General features: G+C 44.1%; 1 protein-coding gene across 2 annotated transcripts in view; it reads left to right on the top strand.

Moving 5' to 3' along the window:
* Positions 1 to 7988, top strand: part of NIN (ninein) — a 73535-nt gene extending 65547 nt beyond the window's left edge. Inside the window, exons 29-30 of one of the 2 annotated variants that reach the window (XM_075844091.1) lie at positions 4431 to 4544; positions 5999 to 7988. In XM_075844091.1, coding sequence (XP_075700206.1) covers positions 4431 to 4544; positions 5999 to 6214 — 330 coding nt within the window. In that variant the 3' untranslated portion in view covers positions 6215 to 7988. Of the gene's footprint in view, positions 1 to 1358; positions 2325 to 4430; positions 4545 to 5998 lie in introns of those variants that run through there. The other variant, XM_075844092.1, reaches the window with a different exon arrangement.
* Positions 7989 to 26799: the final 18811 nt, after the last annotated feature.

Here is a 26799-nt window from a genome sequence, read left to right as displayed (position 1 = left end):
AGATAAACCCCTATACATTGTATATACATCCCTGACATAATTCTGCATGGCTCCTTTAACTGCTTGCTGTATTGACCGGTTTTGTGTTCTCCTGCTTTAGTAGAAGTTGCTCTTTTGTGTAGATGTTGTGTTTCTTTGTTTAACCCTCTCTATTAATCGTTTTATGAATATTCCTGCCGATGTCATCTTCCAAAGGTTTTCTAAAGTAAAATCCTACTTCCATCGAGTTTCAGAGTAATACTGTACGTGGCTCCTATGTAATCTGTAGTTAACGGCGTTGTCCGGTTTAGAAAGCCTATTTCCATACACCCTATCAGGGAGTAATGAGGTAATAGAGTGGGGGTCTTCTGTTCAGGATCCTCATCTCTTGGCCAAAGTGGAGAGCGGTTACATAGATTGTCTCTGGAGGACCAGTCCTGTCCTACATTACACAGAACACACATTGATTTAAATTGGCACAGTGTAATGCTTAACTTCTCCTGTGGTGGCGCTGCAGGGAAATTGAACATTACTGCCAGGTTTCATCACTGATCGCTGGGGTCTCCGCAGGAGGACGCTTTGTGATCAGCTTATTAGAAGGGAACCTTCTTACAAGTACGGATTGTCCAAAGCGGAGAAGTCCTTTCAAGTATCGATGCACAGAGCTCTATCGAACAGCTTTAGTAAGTCAGTACATTACACACGCACACACACACGCACGCACACACACACACACACACACACACACACACACACACACACACACACACACACACACACGTAATGGGACTATCATTTTAAGACTACTTAAAGGAGTTGTACAGGATTAGAAAAACATGGCTACTTTTTGCCAAAAACAGCTCCACATATAAACATTGGTTGTGTCTGGTATTGCAGCTCAGCTCTGTTGAAGTAAATAGGGCTGAGCTGCAATACCACACACAACCTGTGGACCGGTGTGGCACTGTTTTTTTGCAGAAAGCAGCCATGTTTTTTTTTGTAATCCTGGACCACCCCTTTAATGAGTCGAGGAATCCGTAATCTGTTTGGTTAATCATCGGGCAAAGCTGGGCAGGACCCCCTGCGTTTGAAGGGTCGATAGGAATTTAGTTGAACATCTTCTTTGCTTGTTAAGCTCAGGGTACAAGGACTCGGTCGCCCACATACATCTGGAGCCGGCCTTCAATTAACCCTTTGGAAGTTGACATCTACGGTAGACCATGTTAACTTGCTTTGCATGTCCTGTGCGCTGTGGTCGCCAGCGGTCTCTTCACCGTTGTGGGGGATCCCTGGCGATGGAAGTGACTGTTTTATCTTTTTTGCAAATTTGCAGTAAAGTAAAATTGGGGTGAAAAGTACCAATGACCTTTCTCCCATAGGCCTTGCTTCCGGAGCAACGAGCGCTGCATGCCGACTCTTACAGACGGATTGGCCGCCTCTGAACGTGTCTTCTTCTAACGAGCACCTAACGCTAACCACACCTAACACACCGCTGGCATAAGCTGAGAAACACCTTGTTGAGGGCACGGCGCCCAGCTGCTTAGCTGTTCCTTCCTTGTTAACCTTCACAGTATTATAATGCACCCGTTTCCTGCACAAAGCGACGGCAGCCATTTTTACAGCGGACCAATGAGAACCCTCTTTTTGTCCGTTCACTGAAAATCTCGAATGAGGACTTTGCACTTTTTTTGTCACTCGACTTGACTCCATATTGAGACGTTTTGGTGAACGGATGAGTCGCGTTCTCATGATAAGCGGTACTTTCTACCAATTGGCTGCCTCCAGAATGTGTGGCCATGAGGCTCACTGAAAAGAGCACCCCCCCCCCCCACAAAAAAAATAAAAAAAATCACCTTAAAGTATGTCAAGTCGTTAAAAAGTCTGTCAGCGGTTTTACAGTTATATCGGTTTCTGCGCCCTGACAGCATAATGGCAGCCATATTGGCTGGCACCCAGCTTTCTCAAGTACAGATAGATTTTAGAAACGGCTGAATATATAGTTTTTAATGACTTGACCATAAAGGGCTCCATATACTGGTGATTTTTTATATTTTTTTTTTTGGGTGGGGGTGGGGTTTCAACTTTTTGTAATTACTAATGTAGACTTAATGTGTGTAAAATACCTTATTTAAGAATCGTCTTTTATGTATTTATACTATTTATTAGATCTGATTTCCGCCCTCTTGATATATTTATATTTTCTTCCTCCTTTTATAATGTTTTTGACTGGGAAAACACATTTTATACAAGGCACATGGAGATTTCTGAGCCTCTTTATACTGGAAATTTGTCAAAATTTGTAAGATACTTTTGGAAGAAAAACACAGAAATTTTGATGCTGGGAAATAAAATTCTTTTAATTACAGAGAAGTTTTCTATTGTTTTTATTAATGTGCATTAATAAGATTCTTATGATAGTGATAAATATCTTATATATAAGTTGCTGCTCAGCTTCGTGTAAATGGCTAAAAACACCCGTCGGGTTACATTTTTGTCTTTCCCTTCGATGTGAAATTGTTCTAGAGCCCTAAAATAAGGAGAGAAAAATATGCTTAGGCCGGATCACACACCGTTTTTGGCTCAGAGCCGAGCACAGGAGTGAACATCAAGGAAAGGAGATGCATCAAGACTTTGTGTGTGATCTTGACCCAAAGGGAAAATTCACCTAAAATTGCTTAGAAACATCTAAGGCCCCATGCACCCGACCGTAGGTTTCATCCACAATTATGGACCCGTTAATTTCTATTGACCACTGACACCTTCCTGTATATTAACGGGAAGGTGTCCGGGCCGTAGAAAGCCTCCGCAAAAGATAGGACGTTTTTACAAACCGTGTCCCCGCGCCCTGACTGGATCCCACCGCCCTCCCCCGTGCCCTGACTGGAACCTGCCTCCCCCCGTGCCCTGACTGGATCCTGCCCCACCCTCCCCCTGCCAGGATCCTGCCGCCCCCCTGCGCCCTGACTGTATCCCGCCGGCCGCCCACGCCCTGACTGGATCCCGCTGCCCCACCCGCACCCTGACTGGCCTGGATCCTGCCCCCGCACCCTGACTGGATCCTGCTCCCCTCCCCCCCTGCACCCTGATTGGATCCCGCCGCCCCCTGACTGGATCCCGCCGCCCCCTGACTGGATCCCGCCGCCCCCTGACTGGATCCCGCCGCCCCCTGACTGGATCCCGCCGCCCCCTGACTGGATCCCGCCGCCCCCTGACTGGATCCCGCCGCCCCCTGACTGGATCCCGCCGCCCCCTGACTGGATCCCGCCGCTCCCCTGACTGGATCCCGCCGCCCCCTGACTGGATCCCGCCGCCCCCTGACTGGATCCCGCCGCCCCCTGACTGGATCCTGCCGGCCCCCTGCCCCCTGACTGGATCCCGCCGGCCCCCCCGCTCCCTGACTGGATCCCGCCGGCCCCCCGCTCCCTGACTGGATCCCGCCGGCCCCCCCGCTCCCTGACTGGATCCCGCCGTCCCCCCCGCTCCCTGACTGGATCCCGCCGGCCCCCCCGCTCCCTGACTGGATCCCACCGCCCCCCCCCCCCCCCCCGCTCCCTGACTGGATCCCGCTGGCCCCCCCGCTCCCTGACTGGATCCCGCTGGCCCCCCCGCTCCCTGATTGGATCCCGCTGGCCCCCCCGCTCCCTGACTGGATCCCGCTGGCCCCCCGCTCCCTGACTGGATCCCGCTGGCCCCCCGCTCCCTGACTGGATCCCGCTGGCCCCCCGCTCCCTGACTGGATTTCCCCCCCGTGCTCTGACTCGATTCCCCCCCCCGTGCTCTGACTGGATTATACCTGACATGTTATACCTGTCTTTAGAACATCAGCCTTATGCATTCATTATTAAAGGGCAACAGGGGAGGCCGCAATCTAAAGCATATGGCACCCTGCAATAACCTATTGTGAAAACTTAGTCCATTAATACCTTCTAGGCATCTTCTCAAATATTTCTTACCAGTGTTCTCTGGTCTCCAATGTCAGGGAGATTATTATGTTAGTTTGGCCAATGTTCCCAGTGTGCCAAAACCGCATCTCCTGTAGTCCTGCTTCATGCATCGTAGAAGTCTCATTTCCAAAACTAGTAGCAGGGGGATCAGAGCCGTGCATCCTCAGAACCTCTTCATTGATTAAATCCTTTTGAGAGTCGCTGTGGTCCAGATCCTGCATCCAACCATGACTGAGATCACCTGCAATGAGCACGGAAGGACTAGTTATGGAGGCTCGTATGTCATGTATAGGTGGCACCAGTGTCCCATGAACAAGGTTCAGAGTGAAGTGGAGAGAACTGGATCTGATCAGAAATCTGCTCTTTGTGTAAGTCATTCCTTTTCCTAGACACGTGGATGATTTTCATGAACACGGGCAGACCGGGCACCAGCTCAGAGACTTCCATACTGGGGTTTGTAATGATCCTAGTGATCTACTTCACGATGTGACCTTGTGTTTTTCTTAGAGTGAACCAGAACTGCTGCTGCGGAAAATGGAGGTCCGCATGCTGGACGTGGAGCAGAAGCTAAGAATTGTGAAGATGCTTCTGCAGGAAAAAGTGAATCAGCTGAAAGAACAAGTAAGACACTCCATCTGCATGTAACATAGGGGCACGGCCATACGGGTGCTTTGTGGCCCCTAGAGAGAGCGGGGCTCAGTCTTGTTGTTGGCCCCATGAATTTTGCATGGATTTATTTAGACTCCAACCCTGCCAGGCCACATCATAGCGAATGGCAGGACCAGAGCATCCTTCATTAGAAAGTTCTCATTGACAGATATTTTTAGGTCCAACGTGTAGGTTTTTTGATCTATCATCACAGGGGTTGGAGATCTTTTTTCTGATAGAGCTCTAAACCCATCAAGACCATAGAGTTATATTTAAAAAATTCTGTCTGTCTGCAGTCTCCACTAGGGGGAGCTTACTGCATACGGTGTTATTATCGAGTTCAATGTAGAAACAGTAGGCAATATGCTCCTAAGCTCCCCCTAGTGGTGACTGCAGACAGCATGTTATTTTTTAAATGGGTATTCCCATCTTGGACATTTATGGCATATCCACAGAATTGTCATATTGCGGCAACTATCTATAAAATGCGGCCCCCAGAGTACAGAATTCGGAGTACAGAAAAAGCTGAGCTCTCTGTGCTACGCTGTTTCTGTAACTCCCACTCAGTTCTATGGGAGTGCCGGAAACCGTGTAGCAAAACGCGCACATCTGTTTTTGGGAAACCCAGCCATTTCGTAAGCCAGAGGTGGGATTGAGATGGGAATACCCCTTTAATAGTGACCTATTCACTTTAAGGCAGTGTTCAGACTGAGTTTTTTTGCAGGCAGAAGAAATCTGCCTCATAATTCCTTCAGGAGAAGATTTGGAGTTGCCTGCGCTTTTTTTTTCCATGGTTTTTGCAGTGTTTTTTTTGCCCGTGGTCCTTAAAGCTAATTCAAGGATTACGGGGGGAAAAACACAGGAAAAAAAGCTCGGAAACGGGCGCCGCAGGTTTTTTTCTGCCTCTTACTGATTTGAATGGGAGGTCAGAGGTGGAAACCGCTACAAGAAAGGACATGCCGCTTTTTTCCCCGCAAGCGACCAAAAGCCGCCCTGGAAAAAAAAGCCTTTGCTCCACATTGAAATCATTTGGAATTTTGGAGCGGATTCCGATGTGGTTTTCCACGTCAAAATCTTCGAAACAAAAACTGTGTGAACAGGGTCTAAGCTATCTATGGAAGGAACACAACACGCGTCCGTGTGATGGCTGTTAAAAAACGTCTGTCACACGGACGCATGTATTTCAATGGGGCCGTTCACAAGGCCGTTGTTTCAACAGATCGTATGAAGGGTCTGTGGAGGGATAGAACGCGTCCTGTTTTCTTCCGTTTTTACGGATCCCTCCGTAGACTCAAGTCTATGAGGGATCCGTGAAAACGGGACCAGCACTCGCTCATGTGATTCTGGCCTTGGGGGTAGTAATTCTGAATGTAATTATTCTTTTTTGCTCTTAACACTTTTTTTTTTTTTTTGTGTGTGTCTTACAGGTCACCAGAAACACCAGGGCAGACGCTACGATTAAAGATTTGTACGTGGAGAACTCTCAACTTCTCAAGGCTCTGGAGATGAGCAATCAAAGACATCAGACCGCGGAGAAAAAGAACTACTTACTGGAAGGGAAGATCTCAGGACTGAGTAAAATAGTGAGAGACTTGACACCTGCTGGTCTGGGTGGAGCGCTTACTACACAGCGGAGGTCTTAACAAGAAGGTGGAGCTCTTAGTGCAACATTACTCCACAAAGGAGTCTCAAAACTGACACAATTACACCAAGCACTACGAATGTACGAGCACCATAATCCCCTTTATAATATAGGGGGCCAACCTGGATGATGGTCTTAGATGCACGTTAGACTATAATGTTAAATTATTTTCTATCTGGTTTTTTATCCCAAAAATAGCGCCACTCTTGTCAATAGGCTGTGTCTGGTATTGCAGCTCTGCCCTATTTATTTGAATTAGATTGAGTTGCAATACCATAAGCAGCCTGTGGACAAAAGTGGCGCTGTTTCTGGTGACAAAAATATAAAACGGACCCTTTCCCTAATCCTAGACCACCCCAATAAATCTTGCTGTAGTTGCATTGGACTGGAACCTTCGTATCGCCTTCACAAGTTTCTCTCCAGTAGAAGTCAATGGGGTCTAAAGCTTAGGCACGGGTGCCCTCCCCCGGCCCTAGGAAGCTCCGCTAGCACTTGTCCACACTAGTCCTTAGACACGAGACCCAATATCTATAAATCTCCCTCTTCACCACTGCCCTTTTATAAAGGGTTATTGTTAAATATTGGATTTGTTCTCACAAAACTAGAATATCAGGTTCTCCACCTTCACTGATCAGATTGATCTGCCAGTAAAAGATGGAGAACTGCCTGGTTTATGTCCTGCCAAGACCCCTTGCCCCATCGCTGCCCTCCGTTCAGTGGAAACACAGCCTTGAGTTAAAGACCTGCGTAATCGAAGACAGACTAGTTGCTAGGGAAGTGCCTAACCCAATCAGGACTGTAGTTGTCAGGCAGTATATCCCTAGCAACCAGACTGTCAGACATGACTGTTCAGTTTAAGGCCTAGTTCAGACCGAGTTCCTTCAGGAATTTTGAGGCAGATTTTGACATGCCTGTGCTCATTTTTTGCTACGTTTTTCGCCCACTGCCATTAAAGCTGCCAGGACAGTGGGAAAAAAACCGCTCGGAAACTAACGCCGCAGGTTTTTTCTGCCTCCCATTGATTTCAATGGGAGGTCAGAGGCGGAGCTGCGTCAAGAAAGGACATGCTGCTCCCCCCGTGACCGGCTATAAGCCGTGCGGGGGAAAAAAACGCCTCTACCCCCCATAGAAATCAAAGGGTGTCAATTTTCGGTCGTTTTGAGGCACTGATTCCTCACATAGTTGGTGCATTGAAATAAGCCCTAAGAACTGTGTGAACTGGGCCTAAAGATGGACTCGCAGTGTGTTGGTACCAGAGAAAGGAGGAGGCAACTTGGCAGCAGGCGCTCCGTACTATTCCCTAGTTTGCAGCTTTATTAATCATATTTTCCTAAAAATAGCTTGAGAACCTTCTATAGCAAAAATTTGGGGTCCTGCGTAAAGCAATAGAAACCGGTAAATTGAAAGCTGCCGTTACGCAATTGATGATTATAGTTGCCCTGAGCCACATAACTGTGATCTTTTTGCGCTGGTTTTTATTCACTGCCGCCATTTTATCTTTAGTCTTGTAACCAGGTGATGCGCTTGTGGCACTGCCTCCTATACATGTGTTATATATATTTATTTATTACCCACTGCCATCCAATGAAGAAAATGTAATATGGCGTACGGCGAAGCGTCCTAATGGAAGATTGTTCCAAAGCGATCATGTAAGCCGTCAATATTCATCAATGTTTCATGCGGTGACGATGATAACAGTTTTCATGAATAAGGTAAATTTTTATGTGAAGAAAAATTTCATATTTTTTTTTGTAATAAAATAAAAAATGATTCCAGACGTTGTTAAATCAAAATTCTTTGCTTTGCTTTGGGCAACCTCTTTCCATATGCCCGATTAGTGCGCAAGATGGTAATAGATTTTGGAGGATGGGATCTTCCTATAAAGTGTAGCTAAACCTTTGACAAACTTCTGACATGTCATAGTGACATGTCAGAAGTTTGGATTGGTGGGGGTCCGAGCACTGAGACCCTCACCAATCGCTAGAACGAAGCGGCAGAAGTCCTCGTGTGAGCGCTCAGCCGCTTCGTGTCTGTTCGGCTTTCTCCGGAAATAAATGTGTACGGACTCAATAGAAAGTCTATGAGCCCGTACTCCGATACATCGGCTTTCCGGAAAAGGCCAAACAGCCATTAAGCGGCTGAGCGTTCACACGAGGACTACAGGTGCTTCGTTCTAGCGATTGGCAGGGGTCTCAGTGCTCGGACCCCCACCAATCCAAACTCCTGACATGTCACTATGACATGCCAGAAGTTTGTCAAACGTTTAGCTGCACTTTAACTAAAGTCGAGGGCTACTAAAAAAGCGGCCCTCGCTATGGTTGACCGCTGGAGTCAGTGCATTGATTTTAGTGATAATGCTTCAACAATCGGTCGGCTCTCCTGACGCATCTATTTTAGTAAATAATTGTATTCTCCATGAGAGAACCATTCTGGAGCATCTTTCCTTAGAACATTTTGCCTGTTCCTCTGTTATTACTCCTGGAAATATATGAATGAATTGACAACTTGGCGCTATCATTCTCCTTGTTAATGGGGCATGCCACTACAAACACTTAGGTGGTCCACTCAATGCTAACTATGTCAGTGTTGGGCTCATTGGCGAGTGGAATGGTGACGCCCAGGTATTCATTTCCAGCAGGAAAATTCACCAGTGGAAAATCTCCTTCCTTGGCAGTAGAATCTCCCACTACCAGCTGGTCACCTGAGAACCTATCCATGGGGGGGGGGGGGGGGAGGGGGTCTAAATGGACTGATTACTGGTGACACACAGGGAATATCCGGCGGACAACCCATACCAGTGATATCGTCTTACAGCGACCGTGACAAAGGCCGAGGTTCGGCCGAAACGTCTTTACCAAGTCGCTTTCCACCTCAACTTTACCATCTTTTGTTGCAATAAAACTTAAATTTGTTTGCATCTGGATCTTTTGCGTACCTCTGTGTGTGCTGGGGTTATATATTTCCAATATTGTGGGATTCTCGTCCCTACCTTACTAGCACCACGCCAATTGATTGAGGAGTGCATCCCAATATCTATTTTTGACGTTTTTTATAATTTGCTATTGCTGATGACATCACTAATGATGATGCTTTCTACATCTCAGGAGCCTCCATCCTGCTGTTTCCGCTATAAGGAACCTTCATTTTTCAGGAGTGCATGTTCTAGATGAGCCAAGTCCTGGTTCTAAGACCCCCTCCTCCCGCAGCCCGAGATTGGCAAAGCTGCCAGGCTGTATGGTTGTCTCACACATCACTGAGGAAGAGCCTGGAGCCATAATGTCCCATGGGCACGCTGGTCTGGCGCCGGGGGCTACTAGTGTACCCTGCCTCTATTGCATAATCTTGTGGGCTATAGTCTCTAGCAGACACAATATGATTGTGCAGGGGGTCACCTGTTCTCTGGATTTATAGCTCACAATCATATTTATAGAAATGTTGTGTTTGTGCAAAAAAATAACCTTTATACCTTGCAGGTGCCAATTTAGTCTTAAGGGGGCAGTGTTGTGTGAGCTACATGTATCCAGCAATGCCCAATACGGTAAGTGTAAGCTATATTACGATATGTGAAGCGCTTTTACGTGTTTTCTTTATTATTCCTATATTCTCTCACACACACACACACACACACGCCGGATACATTACTCAACCCCTCACATTTATAAAATATCGCACATGTAAGACCCGCACATAACCGTATTTCACCGTATATTGAATGTTGAATAGAATAATGAACATAAAATGTTAGATCTCCAGCTTTCTCATTGATAACCTTGTACAGCGATGGGACTTCCTAAACATCCCATTATTAGTGTCCTCCAGGACCTCAAGGATCAGCAGAGAGGCCAGCTCTCCGCGATCTCGGGGAAGAGAGAGCCAAAGGGGACTCCATCCATCTCCCCCATATCTTCTGGAATTTTTGGGGGCAGCCTCTATGAGAATACAGCGTTCTCTCATAGGGAATTGTCATGTTGATCAGTCTCTTCCATTGACCTAAGGTTGAGAATTTATCACCCATCCAATGGGTCCAATGGCTTTACGGGCAAAAAACAAAGTCTCCCTGAGAAAAATTGTAGTGTGATGTGGCCATAACGACTCATCCAAAAGACCGAGAAGGCACAGCTCAGGGGTAAATGGCACGGGAATCCCCAGAACGGATGTCGGTTGTGATGTTATCTCTTTTCAAAATGAATTAATATAGGAACATTCCCAAGCCATGTGCCAAAAGTCAGCCTGTGTTTTAGAGCATCTGTGACATCTAGTGTGTGGGAGTCTCCCCGTTCTATCTCCAATTCGTCTTCATAAGTAACATAACTGGAGATAGTATAATTGAGTCATGAGATTATTAACCGGAGGGGATACACAGAGTGGGGACGCCAGTGCCTCCTCCAAGGACCGACCACGAACTAGTATTTTCCACTTGGTCTCGGTAGGCAACTGAGTAGATCTCAATCTATTTCGCAACAGATGGTGTACAAGGCTGAAATAATTCCCCACTTTCCCTGTGATACAAAAACTCAGATTAAGGGGTAATCGGACATGGGTCGCGATACATTCGGGAACTGGCAGTGCATAGTGTGTCTCTGTTACAAATATCTATAAAATGCTGTACGTGGTACATGAAATAATTCTTGCATTGGTGTGAAGGATCGGAGTCCCGTCGCTGTAAAGATCCCCCAGAGTCGTAACGCCACATGAAGTCCAAAACATATCTCCCCCAACAAGTGAGAGATGAGGGAACATACGGTTTCCCCATAGAGGTATCGTGGAATGAAAGTCCATGATAATGAGAGCTCCTTAGTAGCTCTCCAAACCTGAATGGCCAACCTGTGAAGCAGCAGTAGACGGCGAGGACAAGACCCGGCCATAGTGTGCCGATCTGTAAATACTGTGCTAGGTAATCCTCCACACTAGCTGGAGTGATGGGCAGTGTCCATCTATAGAGAAAGCGGAGCTGGCCTGCTAAAAAATATAGATAAAAGTCTGGAAGGGCCATACCCCCGTGTTCTTGGCCTTAATACTCGCACTCAATTTATGTCTGGAGTTCCCCCATATGAATGAAGTTAATAAGGATTGTAGTTTGGGAAAAAAACAATTTGGGAATGGGACTCTTGGCATGTTCAAGAAGGTACAACCCCCTTCGGGAGAAGTATCATTTAAATTAAATTGAAAACATCCAGGTGTAGATTCACGTCCAGGGGTCTGTTCACATCAGCGTTGGCTTTCCGTTCCGGAGTTCCGTCGCAGGTTTCCGTCGGGTGAACCCCGCAACGGAAAGTCAAACTGAAACCACAGCTTCCGTTTGCATCACCATTGATATCAATGGTGACGGAAGCATTCCTAATGGTTTCCGTTTGTCACCGTTCCGGCAGGTTTCCGTTTTTCCGACGGAATCAATAGCGCAGGTCATGGCTAAGAGGAATTATCGACATGTGCCTTTTTAAAAAAAAATGCTAAATGGTTATTATATCACGAGTGCCCTTTCGATAAATTTTGGCGCATTTTACACTATTTTTGCCAGCACGATTGATAAATCTCGCCCACGATCTTTACTTTTGTATGTTTTACTTTGTCCCACATCCTATAAACCCTGAGACGTTTAGTTCTTCAGTTCACCCGCGCTTAGATGAGATGTAGGTGTGTGCTTGCTTTTTATTCCCCTGGGTCTGGGGGTGGCATATTCTATGTCTGTGTTATCTGCATTACACCATATACAGATAATGATGAGCTATATACTACAAGCCACACGATCACCATTAGTGATCTGTAGACAGAGGAATGCAGGGAGGACACAGATCATGCCTTCCCTGCATTCCTCCCTAGTCCATAGGACATGTGGAAGCCTATAAGGTTACCACAATGTCGCTAGTTTCCAAAGATCCCAAAGATTGTGAAAATAAGGCGTAAATTGTTAATGACTGGTCAGGGGAGGGAATAACCAAGAATTTTTGCCTTAATAAGGAATTAAACAAAAACAAGTTTTATAGATAAGCATCCTCCGCTCTCCTTCCACTGGGGGATACTCTGTTTTATCCTCCCTATAATAGTCCTAGATGAATTGATGATTATTCATCTAGACTGAAGAGTCCAAACTCCATCTATAAACCACAAAAAAAAACAACCTTAAAGAACACCTGTCCTATTTCTCGTTTCTTGGTGATTTTTTTTTTCTCTCAAACTGGTATTTTGGAGGGGGCAGTATAATAGTAATATTCTTATACATAGGATCCAGTATTACAGTAGTTATATTCTTGTATATAGGGGGCAGTATTATAGTAGTTATATTCTTGTATAGAGGGCAGTATTATAGTAGTTATATTCTTGTATATAGGGGGCAGTATTATAGTAGTTATATTCTTGTATATAGGAGCAGTATTATAGTAGTTATATTCTTGTATATTGGGGTAGTATTATAGTAGTTATATTCTTGTATATAGGGCAGTATTATAGTAGTTATATTCTTGTATATAGGAGCAGTATTATAGTAGTTATATTCTTGTATATAGGGGGCAGTATTATAGTAGTTATATTCTTGTATATAGGAGGCAGTATTATAGTAGTTATATTCTTGTATATAGGGGGCAGTATTATAGTAGTTATATTCTTGTATATAGGAGCAGTATTATAGTAGTTATACTCTTGTATATAGGAGCAGTATTATAGTAGTTATACTCTTGTATATAGGGGGGCAGTATTATAGTAGTTATATTCTTGTATATAGGAGCAGTATTATAGTAGTTATATTCTTGTATATAGGGGCAGTATTATAGTAGTTATATTCTTGTATATAGGGGCAGTATTATAGTAGTTATATTCTTGTATATAGGGGACAGTATTATAGTAGTTATATTCTTGTATATAGGGAGCAGTATTATAGTTATATTCTTGTATATAGGGGCAGTATTATAGTAGTTATATTCTTGTATATAGGGGGCAGTATTATAGTAGTTATATTCTTGTATATAGGAGGCAGTATTATAGTAGTTATATTCTTGTATTTAGGGCCAGTATTATAGTCGTTATATTCTTGTATATAGGGGCAGTATTATAGTTATATTCTTGTATATAGGGGGCAGTATTATAGTAGTTATACTCTTGTATATAGGGGGCAGTATTATAGTAGTTATATTCTTGTATATAGGGGGCAGTATTATAGTAGTTATATTCTTGTATATAGGGGGCAGTATTATAGTAGTTATATTCTTGTATATAGGGGGCAGTATTATAGTAGTTATATTCTTGTATATAGGGGCAGTATTATAGTAGTTATATTCTTGTATATAGGGGGCAGTATTATAGTAGTTATATTCTTGTATATAGGGGCAGTATTATAGTAGTTATATTCTTGTATATAGGAGGCAGTATTATAGTAGTTATATTCTTGTATATAGGAGGCAGTATTATAGTAGTTATATTCTTGTATGTAGGGGCAGTATTATAGTAGTTATATTCTTGTATATAGGGGCAGTATTATAGTAGTTATATTCTTGTATATAGGGAGCAGTATTATAGTAGTTATATTCTTGTATATAGGAGCAGTATTATAGTAGTTATATTCTTGTACATAGGGGGCAGTATTATAGTAGTTATATTCTTGTATATAGGAGCAGTATTATAGCAGTTATATTCTTGTGTATAGGAGCAGTATTATAGTAGTTCTATTCTTGTATATAGGGGTAGTATTATAGTAGTTATATTCTTGTATATAGGGAGCAGTATTATAGTAGTTATATTCTTGTATATAGGAGGCAGTATTATAGTAGTTATATTCTTGTATATAAGGGCAGTATTATAGTAGTTATATTCTTGTATATAGGAGCAGTATTATAGTAGTGATATTCTTGTATATAGGGGGCAGTATTATAGTAGTTTTATTCTTGTATATAGGAGCAGTATTATAGTAGTTATATTCTTGTATATAGGGGCAGTATTATAGTAGTTATATTCTTGTATATAGGAGCAGTATTATAGTAGTTATATTCTTGTACATAGGGGGCAGTATTATAGTAGTTATATTCTTGTATATAGGAGCAGTATTATAGCAGTTATATTCTTGTGTATAGGAGCAGTATTATAGTAGTTCTATTCTTGTATATAGGGGCAGTATTATAGTAGTTATATTCTTGTATATAGGGGGCGGCATTATAGTAGTTATATTCTTGTATATAGGGGCAGTATTATAGTAGTTATATTCTTGTATATAGGAGCAGTATTATAGTAGTTATATTCTTGTATATAGGAGCAGTATTATAGTAGTTATATTCTTGTATATAGTGGCAGTATTATAGTAGTTATATTCTTGTATATAGGGGCAGTATTATAGTAGTTATATTCTTGTATATAGGAGCAGTATTATAGTAGTTATATTCTTGTATATGGGAGCAGTATTATAGTAGTTATATTCTTGTATATAGGGGCAGTATTATAGTAGTTATATTCTTGTATATAGGAGCAGTATTATAGTAGTTATATTCTTGTATATAGGGGCAGTATTATAGTAGTTATATTCTTGTATATAGGGGGCAGTATTATAGTAGTTATATTGTATATAGGGGGCGGCATTATAGTAGTTATGTACTTGCGCATAGGGGGCGGCATTATAGTAGTTATGTACTTGCGCATAGGGGGGGCAGTATAGCTTTGATGGATTTATGAGGAAAACTAGTAGTTTTTGTGGTTTAGTATTGGATAAAGATAGTGTAAGCGGGTTCTATAGATTTGCTGTACGACTTCACATTGGTACCTGCTCCTGTTTTTTTCTCTGCAGTTTTCTAGCTGCAGGAGTTTGGTTTGCTCAGCAGAACATGAGAAGATCAGGCGTCCATGGTAAATGTTTAACATCTGGTATAAATTGATGTACACTATTTCATGAAGTTGAGTCAAACACATCCCAGTATCTGTGAGCTGAACAATCTCCAGAAACATCTGTGATCACTCGTAGGTGAAACGCCTCTGCAATATTTAGCATAACACACATGATTTGCAGAATACCTGCAGTGTGTAAATATCTCGGCTACCATCAGTAGTGGAAGGTAAAAATAATATTGCGCAGAGCATTACTTTTTTTTCCACTAGTCAATCTGTGCTCCCTTAAAGGGAACCTGTCACATTCTCTGCTCCCATGTAGTAAATAACGGAGGGCACTGTTGCTGTTTAGAAGTCTGTAGCTCACGAGTAGATATAAGAAATCTATCGCACCCATGACTGAAAACATAATCATTGTACAATGAAGAGATGTTTATGCATTTTTCTTATATACTTCGTATTTTAATTTCTCACCAAGATCTCTGCTTGCTGTCAGTGAATCAGAACATTCTTGTTTACCTCCAGAGCTGTTACAGTTGCATCAAATCTAGGCAATAATCTGAGAACTAAACACATCAACCTTACAAACCCGTCCCCTGTCCTGACCGTTTCATTCAGTTACGTTTTAGGCATCGTTCACATCTGCGTTGGAGGTTCCGTTAGGGGCCTCTGTCACAGATCTGGCCGAAAATACCAGAAACCATAGCGCAGAATGCTGCGCTACTGTTTCCGGTAAAATGACGGATACCATGATGAAAATCTGACGGAACCCATTCAATTTAGTATAACCTTAACCCTTTCATGCGTGCACTGTATGTAAACAAGCAGCACGCTCTCTGGGTTTGTGGTCGCCAAGATTGGGGAGATAGAAAGGTGGAAGCCTAACTTGTAAAGGCAGCAGGACCTGCTTGATCTGCACCGTGGTCAGTAGGTCCTAACTAGCCTACCTGGTTGTTGCCACCTGGCCTAGCATTGTGCGGAAAGTAACCAGCGATGCCATGCCCGAGGTGAGCGGTATCTTCCGTCCTCTCTGGATGGTGGGGCTATACATTTCTGCATGAGGTCATTCATGCCCACCAGAAGACCATCACCACCACCGAGCATGATGTCACATCCAGCAGTGTACCCGACCAACCGTGAGTCTGTGGACTTTATTTGATCTTTAATTTAATCTGCCATATGTCATATTTTTTTAACAATTACCCATTGTAATGGTTCTGTTCATGTTCGTTTTTGCCCCCGAAGGTACAATTTTAGGCGGCTGCCCCATAGCTCTGATGTTGCAGCATGGGTGGGCTTTTCTGCTGCCATGAGTGTATTTATATCAAAGTAACCAAAAAACACTGTCAATAGCAGCAAGACTTGGAGGGGGTGCAGGTGTTTCCAAAACTCCCATAGACTGCAATGTAGAGAGCTACACGTATACATGGCATTCCCTCCTCCTCCACCTTGGATTGCCAAATGCGGGTCCCGGACCACCGTTTTCCTCGATTGATGGTAATCAAAAAGACGACTAATGCTTCTAATGTGCATTTTATGTGAACATGTTTTATATAAAAATGCTGGTCATACCAGCTACATGCAGCCACCACTAGGGGGAGCTCACGGCATGCAGATTTATACAGCTCCCATAGTGTGCAATACTAGCTGTATAAATCCATTTGTGGTGAGCTCCCCCTAGTGGTGGCAGGAGGCAGCCAGAATTCTATCATTTATCAAGTTAAAGAAAACACAGAGCTCCCCTATACCGATATATTATTAAATTAATCTGCACAGAATGATGGAGCTCTCAGAGGGAAATGGGGTCTATTTTAAGTTTTATTATGGGATCCTATGGTTTTTGTGTTCACCCTGATACTTGGATGATGTATTCGCTGATTTATCTGAGGAGAGGTATAATTTGTGATTTTGCTCCTTCTAGTCCCAGGTGGCATATTTTACAACTTGTTTGCATTTGCAAAGCATCATGGGAAGTAAAACCACCTCTGGCAATCTTGTAATAGTCAAAACTTGTCTGGAATTGAGCTGTGACTATCACATGGTCTCTACCTAACCCACCAACACTATTCCTATTCAGCAGAGTAAAAAGATCAGGAAAGTTGTCAGAGCCCCACCCCTATTACTGGTGTCAATGTGACTCCTAACCATATTCCTAACAGATGGTCCCAGGTCTTGAAGGTCCTTGATGTGAATCGGGGGTGACTGAACCGTGGATCAACATCTGGAGACGGCAAATTCATTATATTTGCAAACACAAACAACAACTTTACACAAACACCCCCGTTTATACAAAGCAATTGGCTTAATGCCGCGTACATTTCATTCCCGGAGTCCAGATTCAGCAGAGCTAGGTGTGTCAACTGTAGTCTAGTTGAGTCAGTTAATGATATCAGTGGATTGGTTGTGGTCCTTACATAGGACTGCAGGTAAACCCACTGCATTATTCTTGACTCCTAGAGAATTCTCACTTAAGCAGAAAGTTAAATGATCGATTCAGCTCTGCTACATCTGCAGGGGAAACCATTAGTGTATTGACGTTCTACCTGCCTGAATTCATTAAATGCTTGTATAGTCAAAGACAGAAAAACAATGCAGGACAGGAAGATGGGATTGTTGCTGTAATCCATGTAATTTCCTTCCTTTCCTTAAAAAATAAGACAAAGCACACACAAACACTGTAACCATGGGAATTCGCTATTTCACCCCCTCCCATAAATTATGTAATTCTCCATCCTCCTATGTGCTGTATAACTAAGCAGCTTTGCCAATCAGGAGCCTAGGAAAGCAGGGTGACCTCATCTGGCAGCTTAAATAGGGGCTATACTGGCTGTGACCCAACTTTCCCATAAGCCGATACAACTAAGATACATCTGAATAAAAGTTTTTAAGGTGTCAGAAGAAGACGACCAGAGGTCCAGCTGCAGAGGTGTCTGAGGGGCCCAAAGGTCCCTCTGCAACCTAAAACCTCAGTATCATAAATGGCACATGGTAGGTGGGGGCTTTTTACACGTTATGTGTTGGGCTGACCTCAGAGCGGAAATCTCCCATCATTCCCTGCTTTGTCTGGTGAATTGCATAATTGAAAGTGACATCTTTACGCCGGGCAATGTGTAGTCTGTACTGATGTAGGAAAAACTAGGCCCCCCCTTATATTATAGAAGCTCAGCTTAGCTGTTAAGGGGGTTTCAGAAAATAAGCTCTTTGACTGTCTCCAATGCCATCCAGCAGAATAGTGAGTGCAGCTCTGAAGTATAATACAGGATGTTACTCAGGATCAGTACAGGATAAGTAATGTAATGTATGTACACAGTGACTCCACCAGCAGAATAGTGAGTGCAGCTCTGGAGTATAATACAGGATGTTACTCAGGATAAGTAATGTAATGTATGTACACAGTGACTCCACCAGCAGAATAGTGAGTGCAGCTCTGGGGTATAGTACAGGATGTAACTCAGGATCAGTACAGGATAAGTAATGTAATGTATGTACACAGTGACTCCACCAGCAGAATAGTGAGTGCAGCTCTGGAGTATAATACAGGATGTAACTCAGGATCAGTACAGGATAAGTGATGTATGTACACAGTCACTCCACCAGCAGAATAGTGAGTGCAGCTCTGGAGTATAATACAGGATGTAACTCAGGATAAGTACAGGATAAGTAATGTAATGTATGTACACAGTGACTCCACCAGCAGAATAGTGAGTGCAGCTCTGGAGTATAATACAGGATGTAACTCAGGATCAGTACAGGATAAGTAATGTAATGTATGTACACAGTGACTCCACCAGCAGAATAGTGAGTGCAGCTCTTGAGTATAATACAGGATAAGTAATGTAATGGTTGTACACAGTGACTTCACTTTTATGTAGATAGAGAGGTCCAAATCTTTGCATAGTCACAGTAAAATTATGAAATTCTTGCTGTATACGGTCACCACTATTGGGGGTTTACATACTGTTTATTCATTAATTGTAGTTAAAAAATAAATAAAAAATTAAATTTCAGTTATCTCCCGTGTTCCCTCTAGTGGTGTTTGCAGGCAGACAGAATTTTATCATTTACCTTTGACTACGCAGGGGATTTGAACCTTTGTATCAGAAAAACGTAGCCCCGATTGCAAAAAACATATATTAAGAAATTAAGCAGTACAAAATGTTGTACCTGAAAATGATATGGAGTTAAATGGTGGCGATTCACTGTAAAGTGCCTCTAAAGTTGGTGTATCAGTCAAAAGATGTTCGAAAATAGGATCACCGCTCCTATCTATGGACTGTATCTGGTGTTGCAGCATTGAAGTGAATGGGGATGGGCTGCAATACCCCACTATCCCCAAGAGTGGCGCAGTTTCTTAAAAGTAGATTATTGTGTCTAATCCTGGACTACCCCTTTAAGAAACCTATTATAGAATGATCACTGGTCGCATCAATCTATGCAAGAATAGAAAGGGCTATGGGATTAGCAAGGAAGGAAAGTCTGGACGTCTACAAGGCATCCTGCAACTTTTCCGCCGGGCAGGGAATATAAAGGAATCGAGTTCTCTCCCTGGAGAAGTTGAGCGCTAGTACTTTATGTTTAGTAGATTGCGGTCTGGGTTATTCTGTAGATATAAATGATATCCCCTCCGTGACTTCATCTACAGGAAATCACTAAGTAGCCGTTTACTAATGCACTTTTATACCTTGTACGTTTATTGCTGATGAGGCTTCTCTTCACCACTGGAGGGATAAAGTACTAGTCCTAGTGATCCCGTCTCTCGCTTCAAGTACAGAACAGTCCAGTTTACCACAGTCTGTCGTTGGCAGCTATCACAACAGACTTCCCTAAACAGCGCTACTACATCTGTAGGGAATAATTGTAAGGGTGGTTTTGCACAGGCAGCACTGTTTCCCTGTGTCTCCCTTGGTGCAGCTGCTAATCTGTGCTGCTGGGGTAGGGGTTCTGAGCAGCATCAGTCTCCTCCCTCTTCTGGCAGCTGACCATATAGTCCCTTCTTATTTACCCTGCTGAAGGACTCTCCTCAGCAATGCTGCCAAGCTACTACAGGGGTTCTGCTCCTTCCCTGACAAGCAGGGCAGAAAGCTATTTCTATTGGCTGATCTGTAGTGAACAGATGATCACTATGCAGAGACCTGGCTGTGGGGAGAGTATTCATTTCCACCAGCACTTAGCTCATTAGGCAGACATGTTACCATAGGCGTTGAGCACCAGTTGGCGCTATACTATGTAAAAAAAAATGCCAACTCTTCACTGAATCATTTTTTAAAAGCTAAATGACAAACATTCTTATTTTTTTTTTAATTTATACAATGAATCTGATGTTTATTAGTGGCCACAACGTTTTTCAGCAACTTAACAAAATAGTCTTGACTAAAAATCTTACACTGTTTTGTGTGTACGGTTCCTATGCAGACCAATAGGTCTCCATGGTTACAGACTACAAACAAACCCTGTGTAGTCTGATGCTGCAGTCATGAGTTACTCCCCTACCTCTGCCCCTCTTCTTGATAATATACTTTGTGTTTGCATTCTTCATGGTTTTCAAGATTTCTGCTTGCTGTTATTGAATGGGAACATTCACGTTTACATTTAGAGGCTGAAATCCTGTACATACCTCATACATCCCACAGCTGAGGGTTTGCTACAATTATATCCAGTCTAGGCAATTGTGTGTGAGCTAGACACATCAGCAGCACAAATCTCTCTCCTGTCCTGAGAGTTTGCTACAATGTATCAGTGCAGGTAAAATACATCAGTCTGGAATCCAGGCTGTTTACCTCACAGAGGAATGTATAAACTGGTACATTGTAACAAACCCTATGCTGTGATAGAAGCATATATTCCTTACAGGTGTTTCTTGTATGGATTCCATAATCTTGGATATAATATAAAAAAGAAAGAAGGGGTCCATAGGTTTCTGCAAGCCACCAAAGAGGGGGTCCACAACATACGAGAAAGTTAAGCGCCCCTGATCCAGACACGTCTTCAGATCCTCATGTTTGGAAGCTCATAGTCTGTGATGTGAAGAGATTATTTGAGGTCAGTGCGCGCTGTCCAAATAAGGCCGGGGTGCAGGCTGCAGAAATAACACCGCCGCCTTCATCTTATCTCACTCATGTTACATAGTTTGTACGGTTGAAAAAAGACACATCTCCATCAAGTTCAACCAAGGGATGGGAAAGGGGAAGTAAAAAATTTCTACACATAGGTGCTAATATTTTTTTGTTCTAGGAAATTATCTAAGCCTTTTTTAAAGCCATCTCCTGTCCCTGCTGTGACGGCTCCTGCGGTAACTATTCCATAGATTCACCGCTCTTACAGTAAAGAAGGCTTGTCGCCTCTGCAGGTTGAACCTTTCTTTTTCCAGACGGAGGGAGTGCCCCCTTGTTTTTTGAGGGGGTTTTACATGGAACAGGATTTCCCCATATTTTTTGTATGTGCCATTCATATATTTATATAAGTTAATCATGTCCCCCCTTATTCGTCTTTTCTCAAGGCTAAATAGGTTTAGTTCTTTTAATCTTTCCTCATAACTTAAATTCTCCATGCCCCTTATTAGCTTCGTTGCTCTTCTTTGTATTTTGTCCTCCTTTCTATGAACTGGAGCCCAGAACTGGACTGCATATTCTAGATGAGGCCTCACTAATGCTTTGTAAAGTGGTAATATTACCTCCCTGTCCCGCGAGTCCATGCCTCTTTTAATACACGACAATATTTTGCTGGCCTTTGAAGCAGCTGATTGACATTGCATGCTGTTATTGAGTTTATGATTTACAAGTACACCCAGATCCTTCTCAACAAGTGAATCCCCCAGTGTAGCTCCCCCTAGGACATATGATGCCTGCAGGTTGTTGGTACCCAGATGCATAACTTTACATTTATCTACATTAAACTTCATTTGCCAAGTGGACGCCCAAACACTTAGTTTGTTTAAATCCGCCTGCAATTCATGAACATCTTCCATAGTCTGAACTATATTACATAGCTTGGTGTCATCTGCAAAAATAGAAATAGTGCTATTAATCCCATCCTCTATATCATTGATAAATAAGTTGAATAATAGTGGTCCCAGCACTGAACCCTGGGGTACACCACTTATTACCGGGGACCATTCAGAGTAGGAATCATTGACCACAACTCTCTGGATACGGTCCTTGAGCCAATTCTCAATCCAATTACAAACTATATTTTCTAAACCTATAGTCCTTAATTTACCCATTAGGCGTCTATGGGGGACAGTGTCAAATGCCTTTGCAAAGTCCAAAAACACTAAATCCACAGCGGCCCCTCTGTCTAGACTTCTGCTCACCTCTTCATAAAAACAAATCCGGTTGTGACAACTTCTGTCCTTAGTAAAACCGTGCTGGCTGTCACTTATAATGCAATTTATTGTCACATAATTCTGTATATAGTCCCTCAATAGCCCCTCAAACATTTTCCCCACAATTGATGTTAAGCTTACTGGTCTATAATTACGCGGCGAAGACCTAGAGCCCTTTTTGAAAATAGGCACCACATTTGCCCTGCGCCAGTCCCTTGGCACTATACCAGTCATGAGAGACTCTCTAAATATGTTACATTTGTGCTTTAAGGGGATCTTCTGCAGCTTTAATATGGGTGGCCCATCATTAGAATATTTAAATGTTGAGGGTCCGACTCCCTGTACCTACACCAATCAGCTGAATGAAGGGGCTATGGTGCTCCAGTGCTGCATTTCTTTATTGTTTACCCAGGCACAGCGCCGTACATCTGGTTGTGGCTATGTCTAGTATTGCAGCTCAGCGTCACGACTATGTATGGTATGTACACATCTTGGTCTGGTGGGGGATATAGTGGTGGCCGTTTTGGCTGTGACCCAGATTTCCCAGAAAAAGATGAATAATCAGAACAGAATGGCTCGTGGACCTGTGACTAGGGGTGTATTTAAATGGTGCAGTTTTGCACTGTATGATTTGTTACGTTTTTTTTTTTTTGCAGTTCGCATAGAAACCGCGGCAAATTGTGTTTTTGCATCGCAGTTTTCAACCACACGGAAAAAAAAACTCTGCAAAACCGCATTGTGTAAATAAACCATATAGACAAATTATAAATGTGTTCCTCCATATATAGCAGATCAGATCTACAACTTTCTAATATACTGTTTTTAACATCTCTGCTTGCTATCAGTGAATGGAATCGTGCTTTGTTTCTATATAAAGGCCTAAAACCAGTACAGACCTAATAATTCTCACAGCTGAAAGTTTGTTACAATTGTATCCAGTCTAGACAAACCTTTGTGAGCAAAACATATTGGCAGCACATACAGTATCTCTCTCCTGCCCTGATAGGTTGTTACAAAGTATCCGTGCAGGTAAATTGTATCCGTCTCGAGTCCAGGCTGTGTATACTATGCTATGCCATGCCGTGCCAGGACTGCTGCTGAGGAGGATAATCGTCCTGGCACGGCTGGAGCAGATGTCTGATCATTCTCCCGTCGCTCCGGTGAAGGAACTGCGGGACTAAGTGACATCATAGCATGATCTCGCGAGATCACGCTGTGCTGTGAATAAAGCTGGGCATGTATGATTGGTCAGCGTCATACACTTTTCATTACAACGCCCATTTGGTGAAACGAAAAAAAAAACGCCTAGTTGGGCAATTCGAAAAAATTAGCATAAATGTAAAAATGATAAGAACTTTGTCAATAATAAACATTTTTCAAAAAAACAAACTAGTAGTTACCTACAACACAGCGCCTATTAGATTAGGTAGGAGATAGAGAAGTATTAAACTGGTGACAGCCTCTTTATAGATAGAAACTGGGAGGCGGATGAGGAGATTGAATTATCAATGGAGATGTTAGGGTATGTTCACACGGCCTATTTACGGACGTAATTCGGGCGTTTTTGCCCCGAATTACGTCTGAAAATAGCGCCTCAATAGCGCTGACAAACATCTGCCCATTGAAAGTAATGGGCAGACGTTTGTCTGTTCACACGAGGCGTATATTTACGCGCCGCTGTCAAATGACGGCGCGTAAATAGACGCCCGCGTAGAAGAAGTGACCTGTCACTTCTTTGGCCGTAATTGGAGCCGCTATTCATTGACTCCAATGAATAGCAGCGCTAATTACGGCCGTAATTGACGCGGCGTTCAAGCGCCTGCACATGCCGGTACGGCTGAAATTACGGGGATGTTTTCAGGCTGAAACATCCCCGTAATTTCAGCCGTTACGGACCCCCGCCGTGTGAACATACCCTTAAAGTCACCCAGGATGAGAGTTGGTGTTTCAGATGATGGGAATTGTGGACTTCAAAAGAGGGAAATGTGAGGGGACGGGGGAATGACCTGGAAAGTGCAGTGTGGGTATAGAGGTATAACTACTCCTCCACCCTGCCTGGTCTCTGGTCTGGGGTATACCTACTACTCCACCCTGCCGGGTCTCTGGTCTGGGGTATACCTTCTACTCCACCCTGCCTGGTCTCAGGTCTGTGGTATACCTACCCCTCCACCCTGCCTGGTCTCTGGTCTGTGGTATGCCTACTCCTCCACCCTGCCTGGTCTCAGGTCTGGGGTATACCTACTCCTCCACCCTGCCTGGTCTCTGGTCTGGGGTATACCTACTCCTCCACCCTGCCTGTTCTCAGGTCTGGTGTATGCCTACTCCTCTACCCTGCCTGGTCTCAGGTCTGGGGTACACCTACTCCTCCACCCTGCCTGGTCTCAGGTCTGGGGTATACCTACTCCTCTACCCTGCCTGGTCTCCGGTCTGTGGTATACCTACTCCTCTACCCTGCCTGGTCTCTGGTCTGGGGTATGCCTACTCCTCTACCCTGCCTGGTCTCAGGTCTGGGGTATACCTACTACTCCACCCTGCCTGGTCTCAGGTCTGTGGTATACCTACCCCTCCACCCTGCCTGGTCTCTGGTCTGTGGTATGCCTACTCCTCCACCCTGCTTGGTCTCTGGTCTGTGGTATGCCTACTCCTCCACCCTGCCTGGTCTCAGGTCTGTGGTATACCTACCCCTCCACCCTGCCTGGTCTCTGGTCTGTGGTATGCCTACTCCTCCACCCTGCTTGGTCTCTGGTCTGTGGTATGCCTACTCCTCCACCCTGCCTGTTCTCAGGTCTGGGGTATACCTACTCCTCCACCCTGCCTGGTCTCTGGTCTGGGGTATGCCTACTCCTCTACCCTGCCTGGTCTCTGGTCTGGGGTATACCTACTCCTCTACCCTGCCTGGTCTCAGGTCTGTGGTATACCTACTGCTCCACCCTGCGTGGTCTCAGGTCTGTGGTATACCTACTGCTCCACCCTGCCTGGTCTCTGGTCTGTGGTATACCTACTCCTCCGCCCTGCCTGGTCTCTGGTCTGGTGTATGCCTACTCCTCTACCCTGCCTGGTCTCTGGTCTGGGGTATGCCTACTCCTCCACCCTGCCTGTTCTCAGGTCTGGTGTATGCCTACTCCTCCACCCTGCCTGTTCTCAGGTCTGGGGTATACCTACTCCTCCACCCTGCCTGGTCTCTGGTCTGGGGTATGCCTACTCCTCTACCCTGCCTGGTCTCTGGTCTGTAGTATACCTACTGCTCCACCCTGCGTGGTCTCAGGTCTGTGGTATACCTACTGCTCCACCCTGCCTGGTCTCTGGTCTGGGGTATACCTACTCCTCCACCCTGCCTGGTCTCTGGTCTGGGGTATGCCTACTCCTGTACCCTGCCTGGTCTCTGGTCTGGGGTATGCCTACTCCTCCACCCTGCCTGTTCTCAGGTCTGGTGTATGCCTACTCCTCTACCCTGCCTGGTCTCAGGTCTGGGGTATACCTACTCCTCCACCCTGCCTGGTCTCTGGTCTGGGGTATACCTACTCCTCCACCCTGCATGTTCTCTGGTCTGGGGTATGCCTACTCCTCCACCCTGCCTGGTCTCAGGCTGATGAAGACATCGATCCGGCGTTGAAACGCGTAGCTTGTCGACCTGTACTTATTTATATTACTATTAAATTATGAACTTTGTTCATTTTTTTTATTGCCTATCATTAGCAGCGCCTTGTTGGTTCCTTTATCTCTCTTTTTATTTATTATTGGCAACAAGCAGTATGTTTGTTGCGTCTTTGGCCCAGGCAGCAGCTTTTTATCGTAGTACATCTGTACCTGCCAGTATTTACACTCTAAGGTGAGCACCTTTTAATACTATAGTTGCTCTCTCAACATCTCCTGTATAATCTGCACTATGTGGCACCGTGTCTCTTTTTCTCTTTTGTAGTATTGCAATCAATGGGCAGATGTTTGGAGGCATTCGGCTTCCGATTTTTTTGATGTGATGGATATTAGCTGGATCTTGTGTGTCAGAGACCAGCAGGACCCGCTGTCAGCCGAGCCGTCAGTTCAGCTGTACTGCAGGATTCGGCTGAGAACACTTAGTCGATATGACACTTAGAAATACGTGACATCTGCCCTCGTGCCTTCCCTGTAAGCTCTAAATTAGAATTTATATGACATCACAGGGACAACAACCAGGTGCAGGGCTCGTTACAGTCATCAGAGCTGGTCTAGAAACGAGCCATGCAGCTGTGTGTCCATCACGTGACCTGAACAGATTTTTTTTCCCCCTTAGAGTAAACAATGAAGGTTCCTAGTGAATGACGGCAAGCAGGGATCTTGAAAATTGTGAGAAATTGATGCAGAAAGTATACTGGAAAATTGTGTAACTTTTCATTATACAATCGATCAGCTTTATTTGCTGAAACCAGAAAATCAGTTTTACGTAAAAGTAGAAGCCCCCTTTAGGGTATCTTCACACAGAGCCG

Source organism: Rhinoderma darwinii, chromosome 12 (genome assembly GCF_050947455.1).
Source record: "Rhinoderma darwinii isolate aRhiDar2 chromosome 12, aRhiDar2.hap1, whole genome shotgun sequence".
In the NCBI taxonomy this organism is placed as follows: Eukaryota; Metazoa; Chordata; class Amphibia; order Anura; family Rhinodermatidae; genus Rhinoderma; species Rhinoderma darwinii.
The sequence above is the reverse complement of the archived record's forward strand: the minus strand, read 5'-3'. Positions and strand labels throughout refer to the sequence as shown.